General features: G+C 44.3%; 1 protein-coding gene across 2 annotated transcripts in view; it reads left to right on the top strand.

Moving 5' to 3' along the window:
- Nucleotides 1-25,572, top strand: part of LOC147449513 (ARM repeat superfamily protein) — an 89,784-nt gene that overhangs the window by 5,690 nt on the left and 58,522 nt on the right. For both annotated transcript variants that reach the window (XM_086521953.1, XM_086521952.1), the window contains exons 4-10: nt 22,404-22,469; nt 22,789-22,909; nt 22,985-23,094; nt 23,173-23,268; nt 23,358-23,481; nt 25,196-25,263; nt 25,334-25,420. In XM_086521953.1, the coding sequence (XP_086378079.1) occupies nt 22,404-22,469; nt 22,789-22,909; nt 22,985-23,094; nt 23,173-23,268; nt 23,358-23,481; nt 25,196-25,263; nt 25,334-25,420 (672 nt within the window). The remainder of the gene's footprint in view (nt 1-22,403; nt 22,470-22,788; nt 22,910-22,984; nt 23,095-23,172; nt 23,269-23,357; nt 23,482-25,195; nt 25,264-25,333; nt 25,421-25,572) is intronic.

Raw genomic sequence — 25,572 nt, 5'->3', positions numbered from 1 at the left:
AAAGTGTAAAGAACCATTTTTCTTTGGAACTATGAACCATCTGTTTGAGTATGGAGCACAAGAAGGCTCCAAAATACCCATCTTGATCTTTTCATTAAGCAACTAAATGAGTTTTGGCAAATGGGCCTTTGGAACCGGAATAGGCCTCAAGTTCCAAGGTACATGAGTGATAGTGAAGATCACCATAGGAGAAACAATGGATGGATCAACACACCCTATCTCATGCGGCTCAAATGCAAAAGCCTTTCCATGTTTGGCAAGCATTCCTTCAAAGCATACTCTTTCAACATCTGTCAAACTGTCCTTGCAACCAATCTTTAACTCCTTCAAAGTATCACGTGAACTTATGTCCAATCTTGCTCGGCTCATGAAGACTAGGTTTTAAAGCAGCTTGATCCATCTTATCCGTACAGTCTTTTGGTAGAGGTAATGCCACTGGTTTCACTTTCTTTGCCACAGACTTGTACTTGGTCTCCACTCGTACATCAACACCTTGAGAATTTTTGAAATCCTCAATGACTTTGTACATTTCTATTGAGCATACTTTCACGACCTCACTTCCCATATGCAAATTGCAATCCACTAAAGACTCCAAGTCTTGCATAATATCCACAAACGAACACTCATCAAACACTTGCAATGCTGTCACGTGACACATCCAATCCTATGTGTCCGTGGACAACAAGCTACAACATGACCAGGGTTCAATTCAATCAAGTCAATCTAGAATAGGAAGTGATCTGGCACTTTTGTGAGTGTTCGCAAACCGTGCATGACTAGACACTTAGAGTAGATGCATATCCTCTGGTTGCACATAGCATGATCATCGGATTACAATCAGAACCCATCAGTAGCATTTTTACAGTGCATAGATCTATTTTCCCTATTTTTGACATTTTTCACTTATTATTTTTAAGTGACTTTTGTTGGAAAGTAGGTAGGGCAATTTTGCTAAGATAATATATAAGCAAACCAGAGCTAGTAGCACTTTTTGGCAGAAGAGGCAGCAGGAGCACCTTGCTCAACAAGCAACTTCTCAGCAAGACCGACCCCCGCGACAACTCTAGCGTTTTCAGCATTGCAGAAGGCCTAGCGTTTTTGCATCAGATCAGCCATCGCTTTTGCACTTGCAGATTCATGGTGACAGTAGACAACAGGCGTTAGCAAATTCCCCCACAACAACATATCAGCCCTAGCATTAGCAGATTTCCACCGCAGAACCCCAAATCAGCCTAGCGTTTTTGGATCAGCCTGGACCTCAGCGTTTTTGCAGTTCCATCGCGACAAGGCCACAAGAAGACCAGCGTTTTCAGTTTTCAGCAGTTAGCACCCGCAATACAAGTCCCAAACCTTGCAGATCTCATCTTCCCATAGCAGATCCTCGCCGCACGGTCAGATCCTCGCCGCACGGTCAGATCCCGCGAAGTTTACAGTTTCAGCCCAGAAAACGCAGATTTCAGCATATGCGTTTTCAGCACGTCGTCGTCGCATCGTCGTCATCGACATCGTCACCGATATAGAGTCAGAATTCAGCAGATAAAGATTTGCAGATTTCAGCCATTAGCGTTTTCAGATTTCAGCCGTCTCGTCGTCGTCCTCATCGTCGTCAACATCGTCGGCAAGTCCAAGCATTTGTGCAATTATAAGTAGACCGCTCTCACCATAGAGAGTGGGGCCTTCGGAGGAGGGTTTGACAACATCTTTGGTGTCGTATTCTCTTCTTTCTCTCTCTCTCAGTCTCATGCACCTTCATTCACAGTGTCCATTCACTTTGTTTGTAGCCATTGCATTCTCTCACTGAAGGCACGGATCGGAGCACTCATCTTGAGCAAAGTTCAACATTCATTTCGCTGCACCTTACAAATGCATTCACCATCTTCTAACAAACCATTTATCTTCAAACCTCTTTGTACACTATTTACATATTGTCGTTCACCTTGCTTTAAGTCCTCACACTTTGTAAAAGCAATAGATCCATAGTCTGTTAATCCTACAAAACCTGTAGAAATTGTTTCCTTTGCATATACATAATGCGAGAACTTTTCTCTTCTTGTACCACTGCCATCCCGCTCTACGATGGTACATGGCCAAAACCCCTCATATCTCTGTAGTCCTTGAATTCTTTGTTTGTCTTTGGCAAGGGTTTCTCTCTAAGACTTTCACGGTTCCTTTCATGGTCCACACAAACAGTAAAGAACTGTACTGCACGCTTCCCATCCCTGCTCCTTATCCTTGCATAAGCTGACTCATCATCCGTCACCTTGGTTTCCATGCGAGTAGCAGTGATGTATGGCTGCCCAAGGATAAGAGGGTATGTAGACATCTCCTGCGCAAAGAAATTTTGGTCATCTTTCATATCCCCTATAGTCACCTTTACATTTGGAGAAGCTTCGTATAGCTCCCCTGATGAGTTGTTTGCTGTACGAATCATCCATCCATGATTTATATCAATTGGCCATTTTCCTTTTTGATAAAGACTCTTTGACATGAGGTTAATATCTGACCCATGATCTATCAATGCAATGTATGGCTCTTCTAAGTCCTCCCACTTTTACCAGGTCTCAGTAGTTTCTCTTGCCCAATGACTCTTCAAGTAGTAACTCTTGTGAGTGGTCTCGATTTCATCTTCATCATCCAAGAAGCAAACGTGTTTTACTCCTCCCCTAGACTTGTAGCATCCAACAACAATTTCTTCACCTTGCTCGCCATAGACTTGTACACCCTGTGCATTTACAGTCTCTCCTTCACTCTGTACATGGATAGATTCAGTAAGAGACTGTCGCTTTCTCTTTATAATATCAATTATTTCTTCGTGGAATTCCCGCTTTGCTATACCAAGGACCTCACCCAAGGTAAATTACACCTTACTGTTCAAAATCCTCTCTTCCAAAACCCTTTTGAGATGCGTTGCTGTCTTTATATTGGATCGGAGTTTGTAGGCCGAACCCTTTGCTTTGGATTTTGTTGCTTCCTTCTTTTTCTCTTTAGAGGCTTCTTGCATAGGCACTTCGAGGACATGCATTTGTTGTGGGGAAGTTGATCTAGGAGGCACTATGTCATTTTTGTCTCCATTCCTCGTGGCCCGTTTTTTCAAGGCCCTTCATCCATATTCTCGCACCTGTGTTTCTCTTCGACAATGGCCTCATTGGCTTGACATTTGGCAATGTAAGCATGCACTGTCTACGGGGTCATTCCAACTTGTTTCTAGCCGAATGCAATCTCCAACTTCATGTAAAACCTCTTTAGTCATCTTACCCTTCATAGCGGATTCTATTGCCCATGGCCATAATTCTCCAATCCCATTAGATTTTTCTTCTCCAACCTGGACTCCTCTCTGCTTAATAGGCTCCACCTTCAACCCATAGGCGGCTGCCTCAACCATTGAGATGGAATGGCTAGTAGCCATGTCCTCAACTAGCTTCTCCATCCCACCTTTGCCAAAGTTTGTTCCCAAGAGCTTACCTGTTTCACTTAAGTGAATTTTCCCATCTTTAAAGAAAACAAGCTCCTTTGTCAAAGCGTCTTTAAAACTTTCACAATCCCTCCTTGCATGGTCAGTACTATCACACCATATGCATCTATTTACAAAACCTTCTCTGCTTTGAGGTCGTTGCCTTGCAGGTTGACCTGATGGTTGCCCCTTCGCTTCTAGCTTTGTAAGCTTTAACTTTAGCTCTTGCATTCCTTTAACAATATCATCGAGGATGGATTTGTCACTCTTTGGAACCACAATCACAGGCTTTATAGGACTCTCGGGAACACTTGGGACTTAAGTAGGGTTGATTATAATCTTGTCTCTTCGTCGTTCTTGCTTAGTTAGCAGTGAAATGGTATTCGACCTCATTCCAATTGGTCTTTAAGCCTTGTTCAACATCTTTGTCCTTAAGTAGTAACTCTAGCTTCTCTTGAATCTCTTTACCTATTGCATGCAAAAATAGCTCTGTCTTCTCCAAGTTTAGGGTAGCCTTTTCAGTCCTTGAAAGTTGATCATAGCAGGGTTCAAATTCCCTTAGCAGTTCGGTAGGCGAAAGTCACTCTTTTGGCCTAACTACCCACTCTAAAAAAGTCCTCTTTGTCACCCTTTTGGAGTCTTCCATTAAATGCTCTTCTTTTAAGGCTAATTTTAATGCTTCCCAAGTTGCCCCATGCTCATTTCTAATTCGCCTTACATGCTCTCTGATCTCGGGAACCACAGCTAGTTCAAAACTTTGCACCGTCTCTGCTTCGGGCACTCGATGTAGCTCCATCTCCTTCATATACCCACAAAGATACTTTGTTACATCTTTACTATTGAATTGGTCCATTTTCTTTACTACAGATTGAAGCGCTTTGGCTGAGGAAAGCTCCCTTCTTTCAACAGCTTGCTGCAGTTGCATAAACACCGCAAAACCTTGAAACATTTGCATTGTGACTGGATCAAACCGAACCCCTTGTTGCTCTTGTTGCTCCATAGCTTTAAAGCTTTAATTAGAAACCTTCAATGAAGCTTTTGAATCCTCACCCTAGCCTACTTCGCGTCGGGTTCACCAAAAATGTGTCAAGAAGTGCGCAGTGCGGCTAAGAAAGCGTCGGGCCTTTGACTGTGAGGATTCGTAGCAAAATCAAGCAAGGCGTAGATGATTTGAAGCTAAAACAACACTCAAAAAGAACAAAACTCCAGCCATGGAAGCTACACTTTGAAAAGGAACCAAGATTAACTCAAAACTCTTGTATGTGTGAAGATTAGGTGTAGCCTCGCTCCCAATTGCATAGATGCAGTGCTCTTTCGGCCTATTAAAAACCCTAAATTAGCGCTTCGATTCTTCGTCGTGACCATTTCATGGAAGCTTCAGAACTTCATTGGAAAAGCCCAAGTAGTTATTAGAAGAGGGGAAACCTTTATTGAAGACCTCACAACCTCGAACATGTAGGTAGTGGAAGCAGCACGGGACTGCACTAGTACCCTCTATTGGAATGGTTGTATCTCCTTGCATATATAATGTCCAAATGAGCTCATTCTTGGCTCTAAAACTTCCCCCTCAGCTTGTTGTCACAAAGTGATGACGTGGCGGACAACAGAAACCCTAATTTTTGCCAGAAACCCTAAAATTCCTGCAAACCCTAATTTTTGCCAGAAACGAAAATCGCGAAGGCTGGATTTTTTTTTCTTTTTTTTGGGAAAAATGATGAGCAATGCCCATTTTGCTTTTTTTTAATAAAAAAAGAGAAAAGACTCTCTAAGAGAGAGAGGGAACTGATGCTTTTTATTTTAAAAGCTTTTGGGGCTCTGCTTTTGGGCATCCCTTGTATCTTTAAATAAGTGGTGAGAGCTTCACTTCTCAGAGCATCTGGACGCAGAGTCTGAGAGTGAAACCCTAACCGCTCTCTTGTACTTTGATGATTGATTAATACAAAAAGAAATACCGAAATGGGCGTCAATCTTTGGGGCAATATCTCTAGGCATGGAACTGCGTCGGGGCAGTGCAAATCTATTGTGATATGTGAATTGTTTTGAAGTGGTTATTTGGTGCCGTCGCGGTTGATTCTTGACTTGGAGTGTCCAAGTCTGCTAAAGTGTTATCAGAGCACGACCGATTTCTCTTCTATGGGAAATCCGATCCCCGAATTTTCTTTCCGCGGCACCTATGGCTTCAGGCAATGATCAGTCGACTCCCTCTGCATCTGGAGATGTGGGCAGGGATCACAACGAAGATTCCGGCAGAGAGTATGGCCCGCCTTGGCCTACTTAGGCGGAGCGGCGAGAGATGGAGTGTCGCCAGTTGATCGGCGATGCAACAAAGATGATGCTCAATTTTGCCAAGGACCTGAAGATGGCAAATATATGAACCAGACCTCTTTGGAAGAGGTACAGATGGAGTGGCAAAGAACCACAACACCACTCCCAAAACCCGCTCTCAAGAAACCTTCTGCCTCCAAGAAATATACGGAGAAGGAACTGGTGAATGTGGTTGATGTACGAATTGCTCAGCTTTTCGATGTGCAAAAGAAAGGCAAAACGCACGGCAAAAAGTAGAAGAAAGGCATTGACTTCCCGGGATATTTGGGTCGTCGGTCGACATTTGACAAGGCAAAGAAATTGAAGAAGCGCGTCAAGTTTGAAGACCTACCCAGTTCTTCTTCTTCTTCTTCTGACAGTTCTTCTAGCTCTTCAGACTCGAGCGAAGAAGACTGGAAAAGCAAAAAGCGAAGCAAGAAACAACGCTTCGGAAAGGGCAAGAAAAAGGCAAGGAAGTCTAAGTCTCGCCCAGTGAGTGACACTTCTACAGAGGACTCGTCTACGGACAGCTCAGATTCCGATGACGGAAAGTTTTATGCGAACAAGAAGAATTTTTACAAAGCCAACCAGTACGACTTTCTCGAAGATAAAAGCAAGAAAGGCCGAGAGTTTAAGGAAGGTGGCCACTCGATCAAGTTTGATACTTTTTCAGGATACTCAGATGCTTCGAAGGCTTTGTCTTTTATACAACAGTTTGACATCGCTTTCGCGGGAGGACGCTATTCAGAGCACTCCAAGATTCGGAGAGCTCTCTCTTATTTTAAGGGGAATGCTCGCACTTGGTGGTCCACGCTTCTATTAAGCAAGACTGTGCCAGTTACATGGTTGAAATCAAGAGGCTTTTTATTTCTTCTTGGTTGACTCAAGAGTTTGAGCGAGATATACGAGCTGCTTGGAACCATCTCCGGATGACCAAGAGCGATAGAGTGAATTCTTACTGTGAAAGATTCTGGAACTCTTTTCTACCCGCCTCTTCATTGAAGAAGATCTCGTTCAGAGAACAGATTGAGCGGTTTACCTTGGGTCTACCTACAGAGATCCGAGATCACTTCTTGGAACAAAAGTCAGCTTCTATTCAGGAGTTGGTGAGTCATGCGAAGCGGGGCTTTGCCATTCACTCTGGCAGTCTGACCTACCCCACAGATGAGGCCATGACACAACGAGCCGAACAGACTTGTGGGAATGAAAGTAGAAAGAAAAAGAGCAACCCAGAGAAAAATGATGCACGACCCAAGCTTACTCCTGAGGAGAGAGCTCGCTTCATCAGAGAGGGGAAGTGCTTTGGATGCGGGGAAAAGGGACATATCTCCGCGAAGTGCCCTAATAAGGCACAGAAAGAACAGAATGATGAGAACGACGATAGGCCTGAGAGTTCGAGAGCAGCTGAGGGACGTGGCAGAAAAGGCAGATAGAAAAGCAGAACTGGTACCACATGGCGTGGGACTTGCACTGAATCAAATGAATGAAGGTACAAACTTTGCCGCTTTTTGGGGCAAAGTGAAGGATCAGGAAGCTCTTTTGAAGGAGCCAAGGCCAACTTCTTTTCACTTGGAATTGGCGGCTCGATTTGGAATTACGCTCGACAGACTGACGCCACAGGTGGAGGTAGTTCGACTGGCACCCGGATGGGATGTTGCCATTACACCGAGCATTGGCAAACTTTGTTTGCAATGACAGGGGTGTTCAAGGCACACGAGTGACGTTCTACTCAGGATCTCTTGGTACCACAAGAACTACGCCGTGGTTGACTACCGGGCGGAGAAAGCGACTTTGATAAATGAAGGGTTGATGAACTTCAGTTTGTTACTCATTCTTTTGGGAGAGAACTGAACGATGGATAAAGGTTGAATATGTTTTGACCTGATCAAAAGAACGCCAGGATTTTTCTCCACACTCATGCCGATTGCTTTTCAGAGGGCCTGAAGATCAAACCATTGATCTGATACCTGGAAGCATGCCACCGAATCGGCCACCTTATCATGTGAGCCGAGTACAGAATGAAAAGATTATGAACCCAGTGAAAGACCTCTTGGAAAAGGGTCTTGTCCAGCCTAGTACTTCACCATATTGCTCTCTAGTGTTGTTGGTATTGAAGAAAGACGGATCTTGGAGAATGTGCATTGATTATAGCACTCTCAACGAAATCACCCTCAAGAACAGATTTCCGATTCCTAGGATCGATGATATACTCGACAGGTTACAGGGATCCTCGTGCTTTAGCAGGATTGACTTGAAGAGTGGATATCATCAGATCAGGATAGCGCCAGGAGATGTCTACAAGACAGCTTTTTGGACGACTTTTGGGTTATTTGAGTTTTTGGTGATGCCTTTTGGCTTAAGCAATGCTCTTGCGACATTTAACCAGATGATGGACAGGATTTTTCGAGAGTACAGGCTATTTGTTGGCACTTTCTTTGACGACATCATTGTTTTCTCCAAGAATGAGGCAGAACACAGAGATCATCTGCTTCAAGTCTTTCAGGCACTACGAGATCACACGTTAGTGATTAATGCAAAGAAAAGTGAATTTTGCCTACCAGAGATACACTTTTTGGGACACATTGTGTCAGCAGCAGCAGGAGTGCAAATGGACCCGGCCAAGATAGAGACTATCCGTGATTGGCCCGATTTGAGGAATGTTCATGAAGTTAGAAGCTTCTTGGGACTGTGTTCGTACTATAGGCGGTTCATACGAAAGTTTGCAGAGGTTGCTTCCCCTTTGCATACCTTGACACAGAAAGGAGTACCTTTTTCGTGGCGACCCACAGAGGTGACTGCCTTTTGGACATTGAAAGAGAAATTGACTACGGGACCTATTTTGACTTTGCCGGACTTGCAGACGTCATTTGAAGTATATTGTGATGCTTGTGGTCGTAGTTTGGGTACGGTCTTGATGTAAGAAGGCCATGTCATAGCTTACGAGAGCCGTTTGTTCTCTAGGCCGGAGATGACAGCACAGATCTATGAGAAAGAGCTTTTGGCGGTTATCCATGCTCTTACTCAGTGGCGGCATTACCTACGCGGAGCGGATTTTACTGTCTTTACAGACCATCAGAGTTTGCGCTACTTCTTGTCATAGAAGCAGCTTTCGGAAAAGCAGATGCGGTGGGCGAACATCTGGTCACAGTTCCACTTCCAGATTGTCCATGTGCAGGGACAGAAGAATGTGGTGGCAGATGCTTTGTCTCGGAAACCGTTGGATCTGGCTGTTTCTGCGATACATCATAGGAGCTTCGAGGATATGGTCGATCAGTATGCCACAGATACAGATTTTGCAGATATTTTCACACGGATACGGGATGGGGAGACAATAGCTCGATACTTCCTTCGGGAAGGCTACTTGATGAAAAAGACTATGTTGTGCGTTACACAGCCGTTGAGGGATAAGGTTATGACTGAATGCCACTGTCCACCTTTTACGGGTCACCGCGGCATTACTACCACCATGAAGGGGGTAGAGAGATACTTCTTTGGGCCGAGACTCAAAAAGGATGTGGAAGAGATTGTGCGCAGTTGCTTGGTATGTCAGAAGGTCAAGTTTGACAGGCATAAGGCACAAGGATTGTTACAGCCTTTACCCATACCCACCCACCCTTGGGAAAATATTGCAATGGATTTCATTTTTGATCTCCCAAGAACACAGAATGATCACGATGATTTTCCGATTACATGGCACGTCTGAGACGATTGTCTCCGACAGAGACCCCAGATTTATGAGTTTATTTTGGAAGGCAATTTGGGAGAACATTGGCACGCGGTTGCAGTTCTCGTCATCGTTCCACTTGTAGACTGACGGGCAATTTGAGATTGCCAATTCAGTGATTTTAGATTTATTGAGTCTTGTATCTCGGATCAGAAGACTCAATGGGAAAAGAACTTACCTTTGGTGGAATTTGCCTACAATAACACGATACACTCTTCGACGGGGAAGACACCATGTGAGATTGTTGAAAGTGCTGCGAAGGTTCCATCCTTCCTGAGCACGAAAGATTAGATATTTGAAGCGGATGAATATTCGCGAGATTTGGATACGGCTTTTGCCAAGGTTCGCAAGACTTTGCAGGAGTCTCAAGAACGACAGAAAAAGGCAGCGGAAGTCGCCATCGTCGTGACTTGAAATTGAAGGAGGATGATTGGGTGCTCTTACTTTTGAGAAGACACGCCTACGAAAGAAAAAGGGAAAGGAGAGGCTTTTTCCAAAGCTTAGTATGCGATACTACGGACCTTTCGAGATCACTGACAAGATAAATGATGTCTCCTTCCGATTGAAATTGCCATATACTTGGAGGATTCATAATGCATTGCATGTGAGTCTCTTGAACCCTGTTAAGGGTGATGTGCCTGATGATGGGGAGCCTGATGAGCAACCCGAAGTGGAAGAAAACGAGGAGATCCTTGTTCTTGAACAGATTTTGGCACATAACGATACGAAGAAAGGTAAAGTCCGAAGGCGGTTCTTGGTTAAATTCAAGGACTTTCCTGCATTTGATGCGAAGTGGATGGAGGAGGAGGACCTAGCAGATGCATAGTCTACTTCAAACGGAAACCAAAATTCAGCTTGGCCGGAGACCTGGTACAGTGGGATGCACAAGAGGGGAGTTACTCCACTCCTTTGTTCAACAAATGCCTCGATTTTGATACTAAAGTCACTGATGTCTCTTTGAGCTTCAGGGATACTAAGAGCTGACAGTATTCTACTGGATGACTTTATGAAATGGAATTCCTGATTATGATACTGATTTGTTCTTGACTTCTTGTGAGTGCAGGAACTGATAGACGAAATGACTGCAGCATTTTGGTCTACTCGATCTCGAATAGACATGGTTGCAATAGGGGTTAGTCAATCGGACATCGATGAGGTCCGGATTGGACCTAGATGTGATTGCTAGCTACATTGCCGATAAATCATGGTCTAAGATCCGAATGAATGTTGAATGTCCTGTGATGTCTGGTGATGTCCTATGATGTCGTGTGATGTGACTGTCGATTTTGTACATGTGCTAGATGTGTGTTCCTAGTACGTAGGTACTAACAGTCAGTGTCTGCTAAGACGGTTTATGGCTTTTATCGGTTTTGCAGGCGTAATCGCGGTCGATTACAATGCTTTCAAGAGGGGGGTATGTCACAAAGTGATGATGTGGCGGACAACAGAAACCCTAATGTCTTCCAGAAACCCTAATTTCTGGAAATCGCGAAGGTTAGATTTTTTTTTTTGGGGAAAAATGATGAGCGACGCCCATTTTGCTTTTTTTTTATAAAAAAAGAGAAAAGACTCTCTAAGAGAGAGAGAGAACTGATGCTTTTTATTTTAAAAGCTTTTGGGGCTCTGCTTTTGGGCATCCCTTGTATCTTTAAATAAGTGGTGAGGGCTTCACTTCTCAGAGCATCTGGACGCAGAGTCTGAGAGTGAAACCCTAACTGCTCTCTTGTACTTTGATGATTGATTAATACAAAAAGAAATACCGAAAGGGGCGCCAGTCTTTGGGGCCAATATCTCTAGGCACAGAACTCCGCCGGGCCAGTGCAAATCTATTGTGATCTGTGAATTGTTTTGAAGTGGTTATTTGGTGCTGTCGCGGTTGATTCTTGACTTGGAGTGTCCAAGTCTGTTACAGCTTGACCAACAACGGCATCGTCGTTGATGTGGCATTTTGAGCCATTTTTTGCTATTTTTGGGCTATTTTTGACCATTTTATGGCTATTTTTAGCCTTTTTTTTTTTCCCAAAAATGCCCCTTCTTGTCCGTAAAATGTCCAAACGAGCTGGGAAAAATCCCTAAATTTGTGGAAAAATCCCATTGGGCTCAAATTTCATGTTGAACCTCATTTTCCCACTTGGTAAGCACTTTGGACACGTCTTTTATGTCCGCACACGAAATCTGCTATTTTTGTCCAAGATCGCTCGTATTTGAACTTTCTAGGCAAAACGAGCGTGCCACTTCGAAACACTTGACATTTGTACATTCCTAAAGCAAATTACGCACGCTTTAATGTGGTAAAACATGCAATGGTGCCATGTCCCTTGCCTCGCCTGCGCGACAAGATATGTACACGCCTGCAACCATGGCATCCGTTTTCGCATATATCACACTATGTACATTGTAGCATTTGGTCCCACACATCAAGAACATTAAGAGAGGTAGATATTTTTATTTTAACATTATGCACGTGCCACGGCATGACAACGTTTCAATTGTGACTGCCTGACTCCTTTCCTTGAACTTCTTGGTCTTCTTGCTCATCTACTCACTATCAGAAGAGGACGAGCTCTCCTCCTCCGAACTGCTAGATGGCCTTCTTTGCCTTGTAGACTTCTCAAAAAATTTGCTTTTCTTGCTTTTTCTCCGCTTCTTTTGCCTTTTCTCATCCTCTCTTGAACTAGAGGAGGACGAACTGTGGGAACTCTCTAAAGATGAAGAAAAGTCCGAGTCATCCTCGAAACGAGCACGCTTCCTTGGTCTGCTTGCCACCTCAAAACTCGACTTCCGGCCCAAATAACCGGGGAAATCCACCGCTTTCCTCTTCTCTCGAGAGTGCTTCAAGTCTTTCATTATGTGGTTCATCTTCTGGTCAAGAGCTCTGTATAGCTCTTTCTTCGAGTATAGCTTGCACTTTTCTGCACTAGTCTGTCCTTTTAGCCTTCTTCGCGACTTAGAATCAATGGCCTCATGCGATCTTGAGTGAATGTCGTCAATCGGGTAATTCTTCAGGGGTGTTGCAAATCTTAGGTCTTTGAAGTACTTGGTCAGTCTTTTCACATATGTGTCAACCTGCAATGGAGGCTTGTACTCCGCTTTGGCAAACTTCTCCGCCGAAAATTTACCTAAATCTTCATTCTTTTCTTTAGTTCTTGCACCAGATTTGCACTTCTATTCGCCTTCCCCCTTGAGAGGTGTTATCCTCGTCAGATTCTTCAAGAAAACTTATGGGTAATCTCGGGATCTTTTTGGCTTATGCCCTTTAAGACAGAGCGATGAAGACGGTATTGCGCCCGATGTACGATGGACGAAGGGAGGGAGTGGCTTATAAGTCTGGCGTCGGGGCATGAAGATTCTTTCACAAAAACCTGCATGTACTGCAAAAGGGATCGGATTCTTCATAGAAGAAGAATCTTTATGAGCTCTAATACCACTGTAACAAGCTTGGACACTCTTAAGCGAGAAATCAATAGCAACACATGAAGAAAAACTTCAAAATCACTTAATTTTGAGAGAGAGAGAGAGAGAGAGAGAGAGAGAGAGAGAGAGAGAGAGAGAGAGAGAGAGAGATGAAATGTTATATTAACGTCTTCAAAAGGCCAAAATGACCTATGAGACGAGAGCGTTACAATGTGGTGGATTTGATATAAAGTCAGAGTAACAAAATGAAATGACAAAACGATAAAATAACTATACTATGGAATCCTAAAATTGGTAGGTGTGAACTAAGCAGCTAGCTGTGATAGCTAAATGACAAGTCATAAGAGATCGAGCATCGGTTGTTGGCGGATCTCATCAATCTCCTCCATGGTCAGCAGTCTGACTGGGCGTCGTGCATGTCGGGCCAAAGTGATCCGAATCCTCTGATGTAGCCTTCGCCGATGCTGTGTAGTCCTCTACAGTCGTGGGCGTCTGGATCTCCCCAGCTCAGCCGCTGGGTCGATCAGTGTGCCTCTGATGTGAGGCGACAAGATCTGTTGTGGTAGTAGCTCCTCCGGGTGTCTAGTATCTGCTCTAAAGAAGTCTGTGACGTGTCTGACACTGGCTGGCCTCTCCTCTCATTAGGCTCTCTGTGTGTGTACGCAGCTTGAGCAGAAAGAAACCCAGGGATCTCTGATCCTCGTACCTCATGACTTTGGAGAGTGGTCCAAAGCCCTCTCTGAACAAGCAGTGGAAGCGGCCTCATATCTCGTAGTAGACGGGGCTGTGGCATGTGTAGTGTAACTCTGTCTCAGGCTCCATGTCACACAGAAGGCATGTCTTGGCCTCTACTGGTACTCCGCTGTATCTCCCAGTCTCGATCCGCAGCTGGTGTGAAGATGTGCATATCTGGCCAATAGCACACCGTATCCCATGAGACAAGTGAGTGTCCATGTATCTGGGCCTCGTTACAAAACCGTCCACCGTAAGCTGGAGAAGATGCTCTGTGTAGAAAGCCATCTTCGTGCCCATCTCCTGTGTAAGGTGCAACAGAAGTGAATGTTGAACTTTGCTCAAGATGAGTGCTCTGAATTGTGCTCAAGGGTTCCTTTTACTTACGGAGGGGAGAGCCTTCCATTCCTTTAATGAGAGAGTGCAAGTGATCACAAACAAAGTGGAAGACACTATGAATGAAGGTGTTGAGACTGAGAGATAGAGAGAGAAGAATACGACACCAGAATGATGTCAAAACCCTCCTCCGAAGGCCCCACTCTCTATGGTCTACTATTGATTGCACAAATCTCTACAATGCTTTGGACTTGCCGACGATGTCAACGACGACGAGACGGGCTGAAATCTGAAAACGCGAAGGGCTGAAATCTGCAAATCTTTATCTGCTGAATTCTGACTCTATGTTGATGACGATGTCGATGATGACGATGCAATGACTACGCGTTGAAAACGCAGATGCTGAAATCTGCGTTTTCCGGGCTGATTCTGCAAACTGCGTTGGATCTGACCGTGCGGCGAGGATCTGCTGCGGGAAGGTGAGCTCTGCGAGGTTCGGGACTTGCGGTGCGGAGTCTTGATGCTGAAAACTGAAAACGATGGTGCTATTCTTGATTCTGTCGCGACGAATCTGCAAAAACGCTAGGGTGCTTGCTGATTCAAAAACACTAGGGGCTGATTTGGGGTCTGCTGCAAAACGCTATGTGTTCTGCTTGGTTCTGTTGTCGCTAGGTTGCTGCAAAACGCTAGGCTGGTCTTTGGCTGAAAATGTTGTGTTGACTGCCGGGGGGGTCCTTGCTGAGAAGGTCCCTGTTGAACCTTAGTTCCTGTTGCCTCTTCTGCCAGAAAGTGCTAGCGCTAGGTTTCCTCATATATTGGGTTATTCAAATTGCCCTACCCAATTCCAAACAAAAGTCGCTTAAAAATAATAAGTGAAAATTGGCTAAAATAGAGAAAATAGGTCTATGCACTATAAAGATGCTCCTGATGGGTTCCGATGGAAATCTGATGATCATGCTGTGTGCAACGAGAGGATATGCATCTACTCTAATTGTCTGGACATGCTACGGTCTGCGAACAGACTCACAAAAGTGCCAGAACAGACTTATGATCATGGCAGCTAGCTTTGCTTGGATAGTGGCACGTGGTAATGAAGCCTTGGCTCTAATGAGCCGCGAGATCATAGAGACCAGAGGCTTCTCCATGTTCCCCAATCCATAAGTGCGACCTGTTCTCCCATGATGATCCAATGAAGGCCCCCATATCTCAGCTCCATAGAGCAATGCAGAAGCCACCAAAGTGTCAAAGAGCCAGAGCGTCGTCGAGGCTCCTGAAACTGAACCTGTGAACACATCCTCTTCAATCTACCCAATGCCGAATGGGCTCTGGTCAATCTAGTTTGTGCTGCTCTCCTCAATGAAAACGCTGGTCCACCAAAAACCACTCCAAGGTAAGTGTAAGCATCTATATATACCGTCTCCTGGCCGTATGTGAATGTGGGCGCTGACCTCCTGATCCATTGTGGGGTGGTATTAAATACCATGACCTTGGTTTTACCAAGATTGATAGACAAGCCACTTTTATGGGCTAACCAATGGAAAGCATTCAAGTGACGATGCATCCCCTCCGGAGAGTCGGAGATTGACACAATATCGTCAGCATATAACGATAGCGGAATCCATGTCCCTGCCAGCGGTGCACCTCTATCACCATCTCTCTCAATGTAGTCAGAAACCTCATCCACGTACATACCAAATAGAGTAGGAGAGAGCGGGCAGCCTTGCTTCACCCCAATGGTGGAGTGAACCAGTGTAGATAGACCCTCTGAGGTGCGTACATGCCCTACTATTGATTTGTACAATGCCATGATCTCCCAAATGAGCTCTGTGGGTACTCCCATCTCCTGTAATCTGTGCATCAATCTAGCTCTGGGTACTGTGTCAAATGCTTTGTGGAAGTCCACAAAGCTACAATAGATCCGTCTCCCACGGGATCTGCCCTCCTCGATGATGTCCCTGGGTGTCAAGATATGGTCAACAGTAGAAAAACCTCTCCTGAACCCTGCCTGGCCAGCTGCATACATTCCCTCCCTCTCTGCCCATCGACTCAGCTGCTGCTCAAGAATGGATGCGTACAACCGTGCCAATGTGTGTCCAATCATGATAGTGCGATAATTCCCAGGCTCGATAGGGTCTCTTGATTTGAAGATAGGTACAATCATAGATAGGCTCCAAGTATCAGGCAAGCCCTCACACATGGCACGGTTAAACATAACTGCTAGAAGCTCTGCTAGTAGATCTCTGGCATGCATGAAATGCGCAACCACTAAACCATCATGATCATATGCTCTCCTAGCCCTCATCCTGTCAATGGCCTTCTTCACCATCTTAGCAGTGAAAAAAGCATGTGTGGGCATGGATCGGGGGGGGGGGGGGGGGGGGGGGGGGGGTCCAGAAACTGTGTACAAAGATGATGTGTACTGACCCCAAGTCTCTGTAGAGGTAATGGCGCCGGGGGGGGGACATCTCATGAAAGAGCCGCCATGCTTCATGCAAGTCCTGACTCAAGAATAGCTGGTATAGATCCTGCTCTAGTTGAGCCAAAAATGCCCTCTTCTTCCGTTGCACTAGGCATCGGAAGTCAATTTGTGACTGTCTGTGCGTGATGTCCCCCAAAAGCACCTCCCTCTGAAGTCTAGCTCTAGTATGGCGGCATTCCGCGTCATACCAGCTGTCTTGAGGCATGCTCCCAGAACGGCGTCTTTGCTGAGGCTGGGGGTGTGGGTATCCCTCTGCTGTTGCATCTAATGTTTGTGTCAGTATAGTAGTAAGCTCCTCCAGAGGTCGCCTTGGCTCCTTAGTGCATAGGCGTCTGTAGATCTCCTCTATGTATACAGAATTCGTCTCCCGCGTGAAGGTGTAGCGAGTAGGGGTTGCTACCCCTCGACTGTGTGCTACACTAAAAACAGATGGTCAACGACACAATAGCATGATCCACTGCCAGCCCAATAGGGTCTGGGCCCAATTATGAGATCTTGGATACTAGGGATGAGGCTCAGTTGTGCCATGACATAATCCAATGTGCCGGCTCCATGTCTGTGTGGAAAGCATGTGAAACCTCCCGTCGTGGGAAATCTCTGTAGGCCATTCAAGATGGCCAATCCATGTGCAGTCCCCATGTCTAGTAAGCGCCGTCCATACTGAGTATGTTCCCCATCCTGTGATAGTCTCGATAGGCCCGTCTCTGCAACATCCAACTCTCTTAGCATCTCCTCTGAAGTATCATAAAATACTGTCTAATGATGGGCAATCCTAGCATTGAAGTCCCTTAGAATGATAATGTCATCATCTCTAGAGAATTCCCATATGTCATCATCCAAAATAGAGAAGGGTGGTGCATATACTGACATACTCGGGGGAAAGTAGCAAATACCAATGTAAAGATATCTGCCAGTCTCTGCTCTCAATCTTACCTCATTACCTAGCTTGCTCACCCCTGCGAGCTATACGTATCAATGGCTGCAACTCCTTGAATAATACTGCCACTCCTCCTGAGCCTCGCCCTCTGTGCTTTGATCGTGTCTCTTGTCTACAGGTTGTCTCCCATCTGTATCCACTAGTGTGAGGCATAGATTGCCTAGGGGCCTTATGTGTCCTAGAGTAGAAGATGATGTCTCTCCGGGTAAAACACTCCTCAATAGCATCCACATCAAGACGCATAGATCCATTACAATTCCAGGTAGCAACTTTGAGTGTGGTCCCATAGGCCTCACACCGTCATGTGGAGCGTGGCTCCAATATCATCACTCTTCCATCTCGGTAAAAAGCAGTCTTACCTTTTTCCCTTGCCGCTCTAATCTCTGGCATTACCACCTGCACATGAGAGAGAGAGAGAGAGAGAGAGAGAGAGAGAGAGAGAGAGAGAGAGAGAGAGAGAGAGAGAGAGAGAGAGAGAAGAAGAAGAAGAAGAAGAAGAGAGTTTCAACGTCGTAGGAAACTTTCCCAAGGGACCTTAAAGATCTAGCCAACGAGGAGTTGAACTCAAGACCTGTTATTCAAGAGGGAAATGGCATAACCAATCTACCACACTTGGGTGATAGAAAGGTTATACCATTTTCCTCTTTTTATTAGCGCGCGCACGCACACACCCACCTACCCACCCACACACCCGAGAAGAAGAGTTTTAACGTCGTAGGAAACTATCCCAAGAGACCTTAAAGATCTAGCCGACGAGGAGTTGAACTCAAGACCTGTTATTCAAGAGGGAAATGGCATAACCAGTCTACCACACTTGGGTGATAGAAAGGTTATACCATTTTCCTCTTTTTATTAGCACACACATGCGCACACACACACACCCACCCACACACCCGAGAAGAAGAGAGTTTTAACGTAGTAGGAAACTATCCCAAGAGACCTTAAAGATCTAGCCGACGAGGGGTTGAACTCAAGACCTGTTATTCAAGTGGGAAATGGCATAACTAATCTACCACACGAGAGAGAGAGAGAGAGAGAGAGAGAGAGAGAGAGAGAGAGAGAGAGAGAGAGAGAGAGAGAGAGAGAGAGTCGACACGGCACGACGGAGTTACGCGCCCCATAAGCATTGGCCCCAAAGACTGGCGCCCCTTTCGGTATTTCTTTATTTATTGATTACAACAAGGTACAACTCCCGAGGGTCCTCTGCTCCCAGACTCTGCGTCGAGATGCTCTGTAGAGTTAGGGCCCAAGGGCTCTTATAAACTTTACAAGGGATGCCCAAAAGTAGAGCCCCAGAAGCAATCAATTCAAAAGCATTGAACCTCCAAAGGATTTGCTCTCAAAAGCTCCTCCAAAAGCGGCCAGTAGCTAGCATCGCAAAATGTGGAAATCCGTACAACCAATTCAGGGAAATCTGTACAGTGTGCCACGTTAGCAATTCCGTACACCTTGCCATATCAACATCTAGCGCAATTTTCGAAAATCACTTCTAGAGGCCAAGCTTTTGGTATTTACGGTTTTAGGCGCCGCTGCCAGTGCTTTGAAGTTTGTTTAGGTTCAGTTTCTCTTGTCCACTCGGCCCTTCTCTTCCAGCTAGTCATACCATGTCATCACTTTGTGATACATGGCCGAATTCGACCTTTAGAAGACGTTACTTAAAGTTCTCTCTCTCTCTCTCTCTTTCTCTCTCTCTCTCTCTCTCTTGCTTGATATGGTATATTTCTTGTGTCATGTGACACATCCCAACCCTATGTGTCCGTGGACAAGCTATACCACAGCAGGGTTCAGTCAGTCAAGTCAAGTCTAGATTAGCAGTGATCTGGCACTTTTGTGAGTCTATTCGTAGACCGTGCATGCCCAGTCACTTAGTATAGATGCATATCCTCCGGTTGCACACAGCATGATCATCGGAATTCCCATCAGAATCCATTAGCATCAGTTAGGGGAATTTTCCAGTGCATTTAGCCTATTTTCCTATTTATTGGGATTTTCACTTATTATTTTTAAGTGACTTTCCAACAAAAGTAGGTAGGGCAATTTTGCTAAGTTAATATATAAGCAAACCCAAGTTAGCACTTTCTGGCAGAAGAGGCAGTAGGAGCACCTTGCTCAACAAGCAACTTCTCAGCAAGACCAACCCCCGTGACTACTCTGGCGTTTTCTCCACAGAAGACCTAGCGTTTTTACATCGGATCAGCCTTGGCGATTTGTGCACAGCAGATCAGCCCCGGCGTCATCATGACACAGCAGATCAGCCTAGCGTTTTTGCATTTGCAGAACCCCGGCGACAGAAGGACCAATTTCAGCCCCTTGCGTTTTTGGATTTCAGCAGCAAATTAAGACCGGCATCATTCACCTAAAGTGTAGCAGATTCAGCCCGTAACGACCATCAGTTTTCAGCCCTAAGAAACCCCATTTTCAGCCAAGAAAACGCAGCCAAAACAGTCATTTTCAGCCCCCGAAACAGTCCCGAAATTCAGCGATTAGAAGATCTCAGATTTCAGCCATCGTCGTCATCGTCATCGTCGTCCTCATCATCGTCATCGTCGTCGTCGTCATTGGCATAGACCAAGTTGCATAGTCCATTGCATACGCATTGTACACCTTTGTGCAATCAAAGAATAGACCACTCTCGCCGACGAGAGTGGGGCCTTCGGAGGAGGGTTTTACAACCTCTCGGGTGTCGTATCTCTTCTCTCTCCTTCTCTCAGTCTCATTCACTTGCACGCACAATATCCACTCATTTTGTTCGTGACCACAACACTCTACAGACGGAAAGCTCTCTCTTTCCCTAAGAACTAAAAGGAACCTTGAGCAATAAAGATCACTAATCTTGAGAAAATACAACATTCATTCCGCTGCACCTTACATCTTGATGGAGCCGTCCAACTTGGTTGTTCAGATGCCCGAGGCCTCCGCATGGGCGTCATGCACACATGAAGACACAAGGTATCATCGCTTGAGATCGTGTCACAAATTGTTGACGATTGAAGAACGGAGCCAACCTGCAGATCTCGACCGAAACCCTTAGTGAAGAAGCAGGAGAAGAAGTTTTACCAACTTGCAAAGTCTTGCCGAGTGGCCTATTTTTAAAAAGAGTTCCCACCAAGTTATGGGATCTCGTCCCATGGGACTCAAGTGATCTAAAGATATTTAAATAAAGCACGACCCACACACTCAGACACTCATAGAATTGCATGGAGAACTGATGACGTGGCAGTTATATGGCCACCCCGAAATTTACGCTGTAAATGCTGACGTGGTAGTCTATACAGATTTTCGCATTTTGTGTTGACTTGTTGATGTGGCAGCTTGTACGGATTTCCGTGATTTATGTTGGGCAATTTTCAGCGCCAGCTTTTGAGGCCATATGCTTTTGAGTTTGATGCTTTTCTTGTAAATGCTTTTCATAGGCCAAGGGCCTTTAAATATGTGCAGAGGGCTCAATCACCGGCACTCTTTCGGGTGAAAGTGCAGAGCGCGTGTACCGGCATTGTACTGAGTTGAACAAATATAAAGAAATACCGAAAGGGACGCCAAGGTTTGGGGCCAGTGCTCTCTTGGGGTGGAACTCCGCCACTCCCTGTCTCGTGTGTTGTGCATCTCTTTCAGTTCAGTTGTTATTTGAAGTGCTTAAAGTTGTTCAGTCTGTTATTTTTCGTTGGCACGTGGTGCGTGTCCCCGTGATAGACTTGTTGAGACCTCCCCGGATTTTCACCATGGAGGAGATTGGTGCTATGTTGCAGCGGTCTATGCGAGAGTTCATGGGATGACTCATCATTTTTGCCCCCTATTAGTGTGTGCTCATTTCTCGATACTGTATATTGCTTGATTGAGTAGTCCAGCTTTGTCGACTTCCAGAGCCAATTTTGCATGTCCGGACGAGTTCATTAGATTAGGTTTTCGAGTTTTGGAACTCTCTTGCATGAATGGTTTGCACAAGCGTACATTAGCTTCTGCATGCTCGTACGAGTTTATTAGATTATGTTTTCGAGTTTTGGAACCCTCTTGCATGAATGGTTTGTACAAGCGTTTTGACAGATGTTGTTACACTACGGTGGGCATCTGGCATGCCGTGCATGAAGTTTTAGGTTCGAGGAATCCAACGAGCCATTCCCTACGTCAATTGGATTCGTAGGTTGGTAGATGTGCGAAAGTTTCACTTAGAAACTTTGCAAAGTCAAGTTTATCAATAAATCATTTCAAATGATTTTTTTAATTTGTCTTCTAAGTTTGCCCTACCTAAGTTCTGAGGGGTTCATAAGCAGTATTTTTACCCTATATAAGGAGCACCTTCCCTTGGCGTTTTGGTTCATAAGTGTAGTGCTAGCAAAAATCAGCCCAGTTTGCATGCCATTGCCAGCAAATCAACCCAGCGTTTTTGCTCCACATCGCAGGGATCAGCCAGCAGCTAGCCCTTACCCTCGTTGGAGATTGCTTGGATCTGCTAATGCTAAGTTGCTAACCTCTGTGCTGCAGCCGGTACTTTGGGAGCTGTGAGCTTCTTGCCGGCCATTTCCTCACCGCATCCAGTGCTCCCATTGCTGTCTATTATCGGCTCCATCATCATCTGCATTTCAGCCCTTCATTCCTCTCACATGAGGAGTGCAATTCAGCCCCAGATCTACCCTGTGGTGGCCATTAACCAACCCCTCATCGAGACGGATCCAAAGGTGCATCAAATCAGCCCGGGAGATGCTTTGTTTTGAAGAGTTACCGCGGCGACATTCCCCACTCGAGTCAATAGAGTTTGCATTGAGTTATTGCATGTGTCTACAATCCATTTTTGCAATCAAAAGCAAATTCCACATTGGCAACGGTGTGGGAGGCCCTCGAGAGGGTTGGTTGGGACCCCATCGGTTGTCATTCTCCTTTTCATATTACTCACCTTAATTTAAAATTCTTGAGACACTTTCACTACATTTTCAAGTTCTTACTATCTAGGACTTTAGTCTCTTTAAAGTATTGGGCGTGTTTATTTTGAAGTGAGAGTTTTTACCCTCTGATCTTTCTTATTATAATGCAGGCCACAACCGAACATTTTTACATTGGTCTAAAAATCTTTAACCAGCTTGTGGCAGAAATGAATCAGGTATAAATTTGGGTTAGGAGGTTTCTTTCTGCCTTATTCCTATTGGTAGTGTGCGGTACATAGTGTGTTCTTATTGCGAGATAGGGTTTTCCAGTAGTAATGAATAGTTTTTAGGAAAGGTTTTTCCGTAGGGGAAAGTGACAGTTCTGAACAGCACAAATACCAGCACATTTATACATGCATTCTTGTGTACTCTTCGTTAATTGCATTATTTGCACTTTCAGAAACCATGTAATTCAACAATAAAGATGACATATCATGAAAAATTAGGGGAGCTTTATAGTTGTTTAACCATCTTGTCATTGGGGCTGATTTTCAGGCAAACGGAGGACTGCCTTTGATGCATCATCGCAAAATTGCTTGCTCATTCAGAGACCTCGCACTTTTTCAGATATTTCAGATCTCCCTCACTTCTTTACGCCAGCTGAACGGTGACGGAAGTAAGTGAGTCCAATTTTACATGTGTATTTGCTGGAAGCAAGGAATCTAAGCATTTTAGTTAATGAATATTGCAGCTGATGAGAGGTTGAAAGAGCAAGCCATTAACTTGGCATTGAAATGTTTGTCTTATGATTTTGTTGGGACATCTTTAGACGAGAGTTCGGAAGACCTCGGTACAATCCAGGTAATATTGAGTTATATGTGAAAAAGGACAAAATTATAGCTGCACTAGCAGCACAAGCTAACTTTAAGATTGCCTTAGATCCCATCATCATGGAGGCCTATCTTGGAGGATACTGCAACATTGCAATTGTTTTTTGATTATTATGCAGCAACAAAGCCACCACTTTCAAAAGAGGTATGAATTTAGATGCCTTACGTGAAGTCAAACTGTTATAACATGTTTTCGTTACTTACAGCGAGAAGTTAATGGTCTCTTATTTTCAGGCACTTGAGTGCCTGATACGGCTGGCTTCAGTACGCAGGTCCCTTTTCGCAGGAGAAACGGAACGCTCCAAGTTTTTAACTCACTTGATGAATGGTACAAAGGATATTCTACAGAAAGCTCAAGGTAGACGCCTGCAAACATGTATAGTATTTTTTCATTTTATAAGTACTTGCAGCTCTCTGATGTCAGGAGCTTATTTAGCAGTTTTTTCATTTTCTTTGCATAGCTGACTTTCCCCCACAACTTCACCTGTAGAAGAGCGATAGTTTTCTTGTATGCGTACCTTAAATGTGGAAATCTTTTTGCCGAAAATCTTCGATCTGCCACGTACGGGTGGCTCTCAGTTGCCAGGTGGCATTTATCTAGCAGTCTATGCATATAATTATTGCTCCATGCCTACCCAGCATTGGTATTTACAGAACTAGGCACACGTGCAAATATGGTCACAGATTAGTTGCCTTGATTTTCTTTAGCCTCCATTTTAGCAGGAGTTGACATCCTCAAAGACAGAATGTTTTCCTCTTTACCTCTCATAGAGGTTTTTGTGTGCCAACTTGATAGTAGAAAAAACTCAAAAGGTAAAAAATTAAGTCCGTGGAGCCTCATTTATTTTTAGTGCTGGGTCAGTAGGTGCAATACGGTATCAACAAATGCTTGCCGGTTCCGGGCGCGCTATCAAAGCTTGATGCATAATCATCTGATTAGATTCAAGATCAACCGCAAACAAATGGCAGGCATCTGCCCTTCTATTTGGACTTCAAGAAATGAGCTTTGTCATTTGCTCTTGATGGGTTAATGTTGTGATTTGATAACCTTCTAAACATACAGCAGTACCTTAATGTTGTGATTTGATTCCCTTTCAAACATCACCATACCTCTTGGTCACTTAAAACAGTGGGGCTGTGTAAGTACAAGCCACTTTTGTGGCTAAAAGCAACCTTTTCAGAACTACCATTTCTTATAAACCAAAGAAGAGGCTTGTAAAACTCCGTAGGATTTGTTACCAATTCATGGAGTTGATAAAACCCAAATTTCCCCAACATTCCAATGAGTGTCCTCGAGGCTTGCAGGAATTTGGCAAAAATAGAATTTTTCTCTTATGAGAATGCCATTTTTCAACGGTCATCCTTTATATACAATCTAACAAAAAGTGCCGGATATTTATGATATCCATATGGGCCTCTTTAAAGCATAACTTTCTTTAAATATAAAAGGAAGTGTGCGATGAGACTCTATACATACTATTTTTGGAAAGAAAATTGTCAACTCGTTTCGGCCTCTAAAAATGCATATGCTAAAAGCCAGTTCTGTGATTTGTTAGTAATTTATAAATGCATATGATTTCAACTTTAAAATATGGTTTTGCGGTTTCTTATTAAATTTTTAGAAATCAGTTATTTTTATTTTGCACTGTTGACAGATGTATTATATACCAAAATGTTTTTTCATGTCCTAGGACTTTGCTAATTTTAACGGCTGAATCACAACCCTAGTGTTTACTTTGATTGTGCTAATGCCATGGACCGTGGTTTGATTACCTTCTAAACATATTCCAAGAACTCCTGCTCATTTTAACTACACTGTAACAATGGCGAGTTGGCTGAAAGGTTAAATGAGTGTAGATTCTAAATATGCGGATTTAGACATTATTTCTATCTAGATGTAGGCTCTGAAAGTTTGAAATGGAAAGGCAAGTCAGGATTTTGCATGAGTCAAGATTGACTTCCTTGATTACTTGTTAATTTAGGTCCAGCAGTTATTTCTTCTGGTTAAGCAGTTTAGTGTAATTTGGAACAAAGTTTCTCCGTTTGAGATTCAAGCTTTTTTGACATTCCAGGCCTTGCTGATCATGATAATTATCATGAGTATTGCCGTCTTCTGGATAGGCTCAAGATAAATTATCAGGTAATTTTCAGTGTTTTTGCTACTTGATTAGTTTAATGTGTGTGTAACAAACGCATGTGCATTGCCACAGCTTTCAGAGCTGGTTAGTGTGGAAGGATACAACGATTGGATCCGGCTAGTTGCAGAATTCACAATCAAATCCTTGCAGTCTTGGCAGGTAATTCAACCCCACTGCTACTTGCTGTTTTCTTCTATGTGAATTCCTTCATAATAGTAATAGTTGAAATCAGAAAAGTTTGACTGATTCAAGAAATCTGTGAGGGTCTTATTATTGCACTACCACTTTGTCACTTTGAAGTACTAGTGCGA

This window comes from Adiantum capillus-veneris, chromosome 10 (assembly GCF_014529385.1).
Source record: "Adiantum capillus-veneris isolate H3 chromosome 10, ASM1452938v2, whole genome shotgun sequence".
In the NCBI taxonomy this organism is placed as follows: domain Eukaryota; kingdom Viridiplantae; phylum Streptophyta; class Polypodiopsida; order Polypodiales; family Pteridaceae; genus Adiantum; species Adiantum capillus-veneris.
The sequence above is the reverse complement of the archived record's forward strand: the minus strand, read 5'-3'. Positions and strand labels throughout refer to the sequence as shown.